Source organism: Bactrocera neohumeralis, chromosome 6, assembly GCF_024586455.1.
Source record: "Bactrocera neohumeralis isolate Rockhampton chromosome 6, APGP_CSIRO_Bneo_wtdbg2-racon-allhic-juicebox.fasta_v2, whole genome shotgun sequence".
NCBI classification, from domain to species: domain Eukaryota; kingdom Metazoa; phylum Arthropoda; class Insecta; order Diptera; family Tephritidae; genus Bactrocera; species Bactrocera neohumeralis.
In genome coordinates, this window is record NC_065923.1 from 29,475,258 (window position 1) to 29,487,437 (window position 12,180).

Below are 12,180 nucleotides of genomic sequence, written 5' to 3' on the forward strand. Positions count from 1 at the left end.
AATGCTGCAACCCTGTTGACAGGTCGTCCCTGTGTACACGTTGTGGAGCCGGTGGTCATGTAGCGAAGTCATGCACTAACGATCCTAGCTGCATGCTGTGTAAAGGAGCACACTCAGCCTTGAGTACTACTCGTACTTGCCCCAAGTATTTGGAGATGGCGAAATCTTTAGGAAAATGAAGATATTGCAATTAAATCTGAATCACTGCGCTGCAGCACAAGAACTGCTTGAACAGACAGTAGTTGAAAAAAACATTGATGTCGCTTTATTAAGCGAACAATACTCCCAGCGTTCGGAAAGCACTTGGACCACAGACATATCCGAAATAGCTGCAATATGGTCATTTAAAGGACAACCATTTATATCTCGCTCCAGATATCACAACTGTTTCACATGGGCAAATATATGTGGCATATACTTTGTTAGCTGCTATGCTCCTCCCAGTGCCTCAATTAAAGTTTTTGAAGAATTCCTCCTGGAACTTGTTCTAGAAACCAGAGGCAAAGCACCAATTGTAATCGCAGGCGACTTCAATACGTGGTCGACCGCTTGGGGTAGTAGGCGCACAAGCCACCGTGGGCGTCTACTACTTGAATCCCTCGGCCAAATGAATCTTACGATCCTGAATAGCGGAACGCAAAATACATTTCAAAAAGGAAACAAAGGCTCCATAATCGATCTCATGTTCGTCAACGACGCCCTTAGTATGGCTATTACAAATAGTGACCACATGGCTAATTGCTCTCATATGCCGGAGGGACGGAACGCCGCAGCAGGAGCACATGCCAAAAACGAACATGGAAAGGAAAAGACTTTGATGCCGAACTTTTTGAGATGGTCTGGAGTTCAGAAAATATACCAGGCGAAGACGCCATGCACTTGGTATCCGCAGTGCGACAAAAATTGTCTACAGCTTGCGACGCAACCATGCGTAGGTCAGCACACCACAACAACCGAAGGCCAGTGGATTGTTGGAATGAAGAAATAGCTGGGCTCAGAAAACTCTGCAACTCAGCTAGACGCCGCCTACAACGTGATCAGAGTGAAGAAAATGAAAGCAGTCTTAGGAATATATTTAAAAGTCGAAAGAAGCTTCTGAAGTCAGCCATTGGTCGCAGTAAAAAGAAAAACTAATTTGAGGAAGCAGAAAAGTATCCTTGATGAAAATGTATGTCGAAACTTTGTTTCAAACACGACAAAAGTATTTCTTAGAAATGTCGTCGAAGCCTTTCGAAAACCGACAGTCATAGAGCCACCACTGCTAGTTAGTGAAGAAGAAATATTGGCCATAGCCGGAAAAATTAAAAGCAGCAAAGCGCCTGCATTAGATGGCATTCCAAACAGAGCCCTAAAAGAAGCCATGATTCTGAAACCTAAATTATTCGTAAAAATGTACAATGCGTGCTTAAAAGAAGGAACATTTCCCGACCCATGGAAAGTCCAGCGATTGGTTCTACTCTTTAACCAAAAAAGCCTCCGGAGGAACCATCTTTATATCGACCTCTGTGCATGCTTGACACTATTGGCAAAGTATATGAAAGAATTGTTAGAAACCGCGTGGAGGTAGCAATCTAGAAAGCCGGCGGATTATCAGAAAGACAATAAGGCTTTATGAAAAAGAGGTCCACCATTGACGCACTATACGATGTCGTTGGCACCGCGAAATGCGCAGTAAGTGGCAAGCGATGGAAAGGCGGAACAAAAAAATATTGTGCGCTGGTCACCCTCGATGTGAAGAATGCCTTTAACTCAGTAAAGTGGACAAACATAATCAAAGCTCTGTATGACATAAGCACTCCTCAATATTTGATGGAAATTGTCAAAAGTTATTTCGAAAACAGGCGACTGTTATTCGATACAGATGAAGGCACCAAGAGCTACTCTATATCGAGTGTAGTACCGCAAGGCTGGGTACTAGGCCCCTTTTATGGAACATAATGTATGATGGGGTGCTAAGGAGACACCAACCGAAAGATATTAAATTAGTTGCATACGCAGACTACCTTATTGTGGTAGCGGTTGCTAAACACCTCGATGACCTCCGGAGCAAATGCAACGAGTGCATAAACGGTCTGCGCCAATGGTTCTCCTCAATGAGTTTAGAACTGGCGGAGCAAAAGACTGAAGTCTTGCTCATAAGCACAAGAAAAGTGGAGGAAAGTATATCTCTCACCATAGGGGAATGCCAGATTCATTCACAGCCACACCTAAAATATTTGGGAGTAATAGTAGACTCAAGGCTCAAATGTAAGGACCACCTAGAATACACTGCAAAGCGAACAAAATCCTGAATGCCTTATCAAGAATGATGGTAAATAAAGGCTGCGTGCGTTCCAGGCGGCGTTTTTTACTCGCAAAGGTAATGAGATCGGTTGTATTATATGCGGCTCCAATATGGATCCAGGCGCTAGGCATTAAAGCATATGCCAGACAAATAAACACAGTGCACAGGCTGTCGGCACTAAGAGTTATCAGTGCTTTCCGAACAATTTCAAGCGAGGCTGCTGAAGTAATAGCCAGTATGATGTCCATTGACATCCAGGGTGACGAATACGAGCGAGTGTACAAATTATCAGAGCCAACTACAGGAGCCAAAAGAAGAGAGAGAGTGAAAAGCTTAACAATATGACAGCAGCGGTGGCAAACCTCACTCAAAGGACGGTGGACCTACAGACTCATATCGGATGTCCATTCCTGGATCGACAGATGACATGGGGACCTGGATTTTCACCTAACCCAAAGGTTAAGTGGACATGGATGCTTTAGAAGCTATCTATACAGATTCCAGCACGACATTAGTCCGAATTGTCTGTCGTGTTCAGAGTGCTGTGAAGACTCTGAACATGTTTTCTTAAACTTAAAACTACACTCGGTGGTAGGTTTACGGTGGAAAATTTGACGACACTCATGTGTCAGTCCACTGAGAACTGGAGAGCTACAAAACTGAGACATAGAGACCAGAGTAGGCGTCCGTCAGTCCGTGCCATAGAAGAGACTTAAATATCTTATCACTCCCACGAAATAATACTTAATCAGGTGGTTCCGTGGGAGAGTCTGGAGTTGGGAGTAGGTTAGGTTTAGCGGATTAAAGTTCCGCACTCCGGCGTTTGATGCTTCCCGCTACTATAAAAAAAAAAAAACAAATATATATATATATATATGTATATATATTTATATATATTATATATATTTATATATATTATCCATATGTTTATATTAATCTATATGCGCTTGCATATTTGTTCACTTTTTTCCTTGTATTTGTCAGCGTGTGCCATCAGCTTCCTGCATTGCTTTCCAATTGGCACATGAGTTTTCAGCATAAAAAATAGAAATGTTTGACGTACTTGGTATATTTGGCATTTTTTAAGCAGGGAGATAAATGGCTTTTTCAACCTTCAAATTCTAATATGCTGATTTAAAGTATTTATTTTGTAAAAAAATATTAAACTTTTTGAAAAAATTTAGTTGCCAAAAATGCATTTGCATAAGAATTTAAGTTAACTGAAAGCTTTTAATATCCACCTATCGTTGCAAAAGTCGATGGAATTACGGAAAAGACAGACTGGGACCTTCACATAAGCAACCATGATATCGCTGAGGAACTTAACATTCATCATCAAATGGTTTTGAACCATTTAAGAAAGGATGGCTACAAAAAGAAGCTCGATTTTTGGGTACCACATGAATTGTCTGTGATAAATTTAATGAACTGAATTAACATCAGCGATTCTTTGGTGAAAGGAAATGAAATCGAACCATTTCTGAAGCGAATGGTAACCGGGACGAAAAGTGGATCAAATACGACAATAATGTGCGAAAAAGATCAAGGTCCAAGCATGGTGAAGCTCAAAAATGGTCGCAAAGCCAGGATTGGCGCCTCGAAAGGTTATGCTGTGTATTTGGTGGGATTCGAAAGAAATCATCCACCATGAGCTCCACCAGCCTAGTCGTACGATTGATTGAACATTTTACTGTCAACAACTAATGAGATTGAAGCAAGCAATCGAAAAAAACGGCCAAAGTTGATCAACAGAAAGGGTTTCGTCTTCCATCAGGACAACGCTAGACCACACACATCTTTGATGATTCGGAAAAAACTTGGAGCCCTTGGCTAGGAAGTTTTGATGCATCCATCATAGCCGTGAGCTTGCATCATCGAACTACTATTTGCTTCGGTCAATGCATAACTCCCTTAATGGAGTGAAGTTGGCTTCAAGAGAAGCCTGTTAAATTACTTGTCGCAGTTTTTCGCCGAGAAACCAGACAAGTTTTACACTGATGTAATAATGTCTCTAGTCTAAAAAGTGCACCGCTGCGTATACGTAACCACAGTTGGTTGATGTTATAAATACAAATCTGTCTAGATAGTATATAATAAATATAGTTTTCTATTTCAAATAATACCTATTCCAACCTGCCTTTCCAGTATTCAGCTATAAATAAATCCGCCCTGTGAAATTCAAATTAATTTGAGATTATTTTCACTTACAACCACATGTGCTTTTAATAAATGCATTTTGGTTGTCCTTCTTGCACAATATCCGGTTCTTTCTCAGATTTTAAGATTTCATTCGATCGAAAGTGGCACAAATCTATTTAAATCCGCAACGTCACCGTCTGTCGTCTAACGCGACGTCGTCATCACCGCATTCAGCGCTGCTGTTGTTGCTGCAGTTCGATGTGACGCTGCACTTTCAATAAAAACTACAAAATATAATAACAAAAGTGTCATAAATTGAGAAATCAGCCGGCGAAGGCAGAAAAACCGACAAGTTTGCCGACGCCAACAATAGAGAGCGCCAGAAGACGAGCAATGGCGAAGAGAGCGGCGCCAGCTGCTCGTGTGGAGCGACAGTGAGAGAGCATGCCGGTGAGCGACTGAGTGGGTGCAGTGCCAAGTGTGACATGTTGCATGGGCGCAACGTGCAAAAAATGTTGCAAAAAATATTTTTCCGCAAAAGAGGCGAAAAAGGCGATTGAAGCAATTTAAATGGAAGCCACATGAGCGCCAATAAAAAATAAATTTTCCAATAGAAAACACACACTCACCGCTTAGGTATGTTCGCAGAGCTGTACTCGTTACAAAAACCAAAGCACACACCTCATTGTTGCAACAAAACAAAGCAAATGCGATTAAATGAAGACAACAAGGCATACAATTTGCTCCCAACGATTCTCCGCGTTCGCAACTCTGCCCGAGTTGTGGCATAAATTCTCAAACATTTTCAGGCCAGGCGATATATGCAGCTGTGTGTGTATGGTTGTGTGGGTGTGCGCCTGTTTGTGTGAGCATGCACTGAACACACATCAACAAACACACGCACACCTGTTGCCCGGCAGTGCCGACGAGTTTACGTGGGCGCTTGCTGTTGTGTGCAAACATCGCACTAACACACACACACACTAACATTTGTGTTGGCGAGGAAAATCTCTTTCTCTCTATAAAATATTTCAACAATTATGTGGTTTTATTTTGAGCAGCGAAATAATAGAAATAAATAAATGCCACTGCAAGATGTCTGCATAATTATGGTAGAATGGAAATATTTTAGAGAGGGTTACTTGGAGTGGGGGGTATTATTTGAATTCGAATTTTTAAATAATTTTGTTTTAATTTTATTTCTAGTTTACTTTATTAATTTTTTTGATATCTGAAATATATACTTTTTTACTTTATTTGTATATATATTATTTATTTGATTAAGTCTTATGTTTTTTAGTTTTTAAGCGTTTAAGGAGAAGAGTAATATTATTTAATTCCATCATTAAAGCTCAATAAATGTATATGCATATTCATATTCGAAAAATTCCAATATTTTAATATAAAAAAATTATAAAAAATATTTTTTGCATTTTTTCTACTTTCTGCATTCTTGGAACTTTTTGGAAAAGTTTAGTTTTATATATATTTTGCTTAACTTTTTAGCTCATTACAGGTACACAATAATAAAATTAATCAAATTATATTCGAGTTCTAGAGTTTTTAGTACAAAACAACGAAAACACGTTAACTTCGGTTGCCTGGAGCAATAATGTCTTTCGCCAAATACAAAAGGTTCCCTAGAAGAGTTTTGAATGGAAATTTTGTATGGCCGTTATATGCCAAACCTCGACCTGAACAATTTCATCGGACCCATGCAAAATTTCGTGAAGATATCTTGTGAAATAAAAAAGTTGTCCCTACAAGCCTTTGAATGTCAGCTATATGCTAAAGTATTCCAATACCTGTCGTTCTGATTGAAAAAATTAAAAGTATATATGAGATCAATATCTTAAAAACTGAGCGACAAGTTTGGCTAAAAAAGTACCGGAAATTGTCAATAAAACGCAAAATACATGATGCCATCGATTTTTCCAGTCCTCGAACTATTTTTTATAAGCACTTTTTGGGATGGATTTGAGCTCGGTTCGCAAATTTTGTCTTATCTCCTCGATCGACTGAACAAGCAAAAAAACCACGGAGCCAAACCTGGCGCATACGTTGGTATTCACTTCCTTTTTGTTTTAAAATTCGGTCACAATCGTGGCTCGCTGCGATGGTGCATTATCATCGTGTAAAATCCATGAACTGTTCTTCCACAACTCCGGCTGTTTTTGACGGATATTCTTACGCAAATGGCTCAATACAGTCAAAGAGAACTCCTAATAGACCGTTTATCCCTCTGGAACAAAATCATGATGCTCCAAGCCACAAATATTGAAAAAAAAACAATGAGCATCACCTTGATCTTTGAGCGGCTTTGGCGTGGTTTTTTCTTGGTTTCGGCTCGTTTTCTTCCCTCCATTCCAATGATTGTTAAGTTGTTTGCATGTCAAACTGATAAACTCATGTCGCATCGGCATTTATAATGCTCCACATGAATGTGGAATTGGAATTCCCGATCGAGCATGTCCAAAGAGACCTGTTTACGGAACTCTTTTTGCAACGGGGACGAGTCGGCCCAGAACTCGTTTCATATCAAATATATCCATGAAAATTATTCGAACGGACTCGCGAGAAATGTCGAGCTCTCTTGCTATATCTGTAATGTTTGCCTGAAGATTTTCACTCCACCACTCGTAGGCTTATGTTTTTGTTAAAACTGAATCACCGTAAGCCTTTTCCAATATTTGCAACAATTCTGCACATGAAATTTGGTTAGAAATACAAAATTTGAAATAAATTCTTTGTTCGATATTTTCATCAATTGTAAAAATCGCCACGCTTTACTGAGCTGTACCGACTTAATCAGCTTCTGTGAACAAACTGGCTAATTAATGAAAGTCCTACCAACTTAGCAAAATATCATTTACCCGGAGAATTTAATTACAATTTCCAGACAGACAGACGGACAGGGCTAATAAAACTCGTTGCAGGTCTCTGACTTGACCTTTTGTGACTTACCAACATAATTGCAAACTTAATATACTCTTCAGAGTATATAAAGTCAGAGCATCAGCTCTGTCATGTCTGAATCTAAATATTTGACCTTTCATTTCCAGGTGTGAGTCTGTAGGCTTGCTACAGACTTGCTGATAGTTTCCTAAATATTTTAGTATCAGGAGATCCTTTAAAATATGTCCAACGCTTTTTAACAGTACCGAACGTAGTTCAGTAGTTTTTCGCTAAAACTTGTTTGACGAAAATCAAAAAATTGATAAGCGGAAAATAGTCATTATTCTTTCGAAATTTAGAGTTAATACTTGTATAATATTGTTACGAGATTGTAATATGCCGAAGAAACTATTCAAAGTAACCAGCCTCTAAGATACTAAGACCGTATAACCCTTAATAATAATAATTAATGGTTGCCTAACTGCTCCAATCAATTCTCTGTTCGTTCTGATCAAATATCTATAAGTCTCTTTTAAGTTGTATAACCCCTTGAAATTTTATAGATTTTTTGAGCTAGTTGTTTGTTCGATTCCCCATAATCCAAGTCATTGTCGTTATTCAAGCAAATTATCTCATTTTCGGTTGGAACTTAGATAAATATTTGATTCAGTGATGAGAGCTAAACTCTTGACGTCGCGATGCTAAAAAAGTATTTACTAGTTTTTATTCATAAAAATTAAGAGAGAGGAAAAATTGTTCCAAAACTCACTTTTTTATTTAAGTTAATATTATCCCTGAATAGAACTTCTTAACTATGCCGCTGGAAAGCATACCCATAAACTACAGAACATTTAAATAAATTTACAAAAGAAAATTTTCGCTAAGCGAGGCGCTCGGCGCATCTTCCACACTCACCCACCGGCAACTAGCTGAGAGTGAACGTTTGTGCTCGGTATGCCGAAGATCGGCAAGCTCACTGCACACGAATTTGAATATCTGACGCAAAGGGATGCCGCTTTCCACTATGAATTTATAATTCGTTTTATGATATTTTTTTCTACTTTTGAAAATCATATCGTATCACATCGATTCTAATCGTATTAAGTCGAGCAGCCGGCGCAAAGCAGTGGCCGAGTGTAAATTGTTGACTGCAACGCGTTGAGCGCCGCGCGTCGAACCTCGGACGCGCTGCTTGTGGCGAGTTGGCAGTCGGAAGCTGATTTCGTATTTAGTCGTTTGACAACGCGCCGTGCAAGCGTAACGTACGCGCAACAGCCATCACAGCGGCGATAGCGAATACGCATAGAGGCAGACGCGTGCCAACACTTTTACACATTCTTCCCCACATTTCACGGGGAGCACAAAGTAAATGAAGAAAAGTGGGGAGCCAAAAAAAAAAAGACTTCAAATAGAAATTGTGTATTTTTCGCTCGCTGAATTTTAAAAATAAGTACCGAGCGGTGCGCGGCGACAAAAAGTGGTGACTGCTACAAAAGCAAGAAAAATAATAAAAGAGAAAAACAACAAAAAATAAACGAAGTGAATTCAATGTGTCTTTTAAATAAAAACTGCAGCTGCACAAATAAAAATGACGTGACATGCTAGTGCGCGTTCGCATCCGCGTACACAACGCCGCGGCGCTCCACTTTTGCAACGCGCGCATTTACATACCTGTGTGCGTGCTCTTCTAAAGTATCTAGTAAATTTATATAGTTGTGGTGCATTTTGTGTGCCGCTGCCGGGTTATGCGTGTACCGTTATACGAGTGAGTTTTCAGTTTGTTAAGCCATTGCGTCAGGATTGCTTAGGGATCAACCGGTGCGGCGCGTACGAAAAGTGCAGCGCGCGTGCAATCAATACGCCTAAAAGTGAGCGCGTTACAAAAATAACAAAAGATATACATTTATATGCTGTGTATAATGTTTATTTGTATGTGCTTGTATTAACGCGTTTATATGTATATGTGCGCGTAACGAATTTTTACTAGTCATTTTGCGCGTCGCTTAGATTATACGTGCGCGCTGGATTTTGGCAAGTGCTGTGCACTGCTTATTTATCCGCTAGTGAGCGCGGCGGTTCTGCGCGCTGCAATTAGTGCACTTAAAGCATTAATTGGCAATTGAAAATACATTAGAGGTCCTTAAGTGCATTTAAATGAACTGCGAAGCATAAGAAAAACAAGAATATATTTGTGCGTTTGTTATATATACATGGGTATATATGTTTTTTTAAAGAAATCGCTATAAAAAGTGTTTCTGAAAGCGCGCTCGGTTCTTTAGCGACAGCAATGCGCCACCAGATTCGCCACAACCCTTGATTGGTGTGCTCAAAAGTGATTGAACGGTAGTGCCCCAGCGCGACGCGAGCCAGTCAACGCCAATACACAGCGCGCAGCGCAATTAGAAGTGTCAATGATAATTGATTGAAGAGCGGCAGCCAGCGCGCTTCGTGCAAACAATTTATTCCACGCAAGCCGCAACTAAAAATTATTAGAAAAAGTAAACAAAGCAAAGTAATATAAAAAAATGAAAAAAATTAAGCAGCGTATTACATAGTTGCTAATCAGCGTCGATTTCATTAAATTAATTTTTATTAAAAGTGCTCACCCAAGTAATCGCCAGCCGCCCAACTGCCAACGTTCGCACGGCAATAAAAATACATATTTGAATGTGTTAAGCAAAAGCTGCAAATTGACTAACAAAGGCTGCCAAACTAAATTATAAAAATAAAATATTTTTCTTTCAATTAATTCAAGTGAAATCGTACAAGCGCGCGTGCAACCCACGACACAGCGCTTCTGTGCAATAATCGGCAAAGGTGCAGTGTAAATCGAGCAAGAAAGCAAATATACGCAAGCGAAAAGTGGCAAAGCAACATTGTGTCATAAAATAGAAAAGCAAAAGATAAAATTCAATTCATCGCATATGAAACGGAAGCAGGCGCAGCGGGTGTGAAAAGATTTTTGCAGCGAGTTCACGGCTGGCCTTTGTGCCAAATACGCAATCATGTCTTCCTACCGCAGTAGTTATGTAAGTAAAGTGTGCTATTTGAAAGAAAATAGTATGTAGGTAAACATACACCAACATATGTATAGTGTTTAGTGGGTGCTCTGTTCCACATCAATTGTATGTACTTTGTGTTAATTTCTGCCGGATATTTTGCGGTGCGCTTTATGAATTGTTGGTTGTTTGAAGATTTGAGTTTTGTAGTGTTTTCGCACGTTTGCTGACGTCTTAAAGTATTTAGTCCAAATGTATTTCGAAGACATGCGCCACTTATTGAAATCTCTTCATACATCATTGCTAATGTTTAAGTTCCGGTTGGTGGTCCTTTAAGCCAAAATATTTATTTTGGACTATTGGTGTTAGCGCAGTTCGGAGGCATTAACTTCTGTAGTTGAGGGTTAATTGCGCTAAAATATTTCAAGCTAAATTATTCATATGCACACTAAAATAATTTCACTTAATCTTTGAGAAAAGAGATTTTTTCTCGTAAATGGTCAAATCCGAATATCAGAGGTTTTCTACTTCAAATATATTTTTAGAAACAAATTCATTAAACAATTTTCGATCTCTGAAATCGTTGAGTATCAGATTAAATATTTTTTTCTTTTTATCAAAACCTCTTAATATTACAATTTTGAAAACCATAAAAAATCACAGAGCTTCAAAGCAATGGAATCTTGAGCAAAAAATATTTTCCGGATTTTCATAACTTTTTATCTACCACTTCTTTAATAACTCAAAAATATAATGTTAGACCTTTAAATGGTTTTAAAATCAACAATTAAATAAAATGTAAATATTTTTAGTGGTGGCGATTTTGCAGATGAAGCAAGGAGAGATGGTGTACACCTTCTTCGGCGGCTTAAAATGAATAATTCCCTGATAAAGCAAATCATAGATTTGTGTATGAATTATTTAGTATGTAAGATATTTCGTTAAAAATTATTTGAAGCAATTTTTGAACTGGTGAAAGTTGCTGAATCTAACAGAGTTTGACGAGCTTGTGTGAACGAAAAATTGATTGGAACTTACACGCGGCGCAGTGTGTAAAAGACCGAAATGATATTTGCAAGATTTTTTCTTGCGAAAAGCGTAATAAACAACACAGGGTTGTCCATCCTTTTTGATGAGTATGCATTTATGGTGAGTTGTGTTGATGTCATTAATTGTTTAAGGAATTAAACTGCCTTTTTATTAGTGTGCGCCAGTTTTCACGATGGGGGAATTTAACTCATTATAACACAGAGCTTTTACAAAGTCATGGTCGTTGATGAACCCAATATTTTTTGCCTAAATGATTTTCATAACTTCACGTATCGAATTTGACTTCAAACTCAAAGATATAATGTGTGGATTGCTAAATACAAAAATCAACAATTAAACAATTTTAAATATTTTGGTGTTAAGTCACAACTTCTTGGAGTCCAATCATTTTTACAATTTCTTTTCTCACAATAATTCGGCTGTTGCATAAGCTGTGGGGCTCGTAGCCCCAATTTGATGGAACCAAATGTTTTCAAGAACAACTTCTTCCAATAGCGGCTATAAATAGTTGGTTGTCATCCATCTATACTGCTTTACATTAACAGTAAGGGTGTTACCAAGTGAAGTACGGACTGATGATTCCTCCAGTCCAAAAACCACATAAAACTGTCAGTTTAGGTGAATGGAATGGTTGTCTATAAATAATTGTAGATTTTCTTCGTATTCAGTTCTTGAGTGAGAACAACTTATCATATCATTAATATTGGAAATCCCAAAATCAATCAAACAAATTTAATCAGGGTAGCATACAGCTAGCTTGCTTTGTTTTAACCTAATTTTATTGATACAAAGTAATGCTCATCCAACTAAAAT

General features: G+C 38.6%; 1 protein-coding gene across 4 annotated transcripts in view; it reads left to right on the forward strand.

Annotated features, from left to right (window-relative positions):
* The first annotated feature begins 10,059 nt into the window (after positions 1 to 10,059).
* The window catches only part of LOC126763424 (FH1/FH2 domain-containing protein 3), a 148,967-nt gene continuing 146,846 nt past the window's right edge, over positions 10,060 to 12,180 (forward strand). Inside the window, exon 1 of one of the 4 annotated variants that reach the window (XM_050480931.1) lies at positions 10,060 to 10,347. In XM_050480931.1, the coding sequence (XP_050336888.1) occupies positions 10,324 to 10,347 (24 nt within the window). In that variant the 5' untranslated portion in view covers positions 10,060 to 10,323. The remainder of the gene's footprint in view (positions 10,348 to 12,180) is intronic. The other 3 variants (XM_050480929.1, XM_050480928.1, XM_050480927.1) reach the window with 3 other exon arrangements.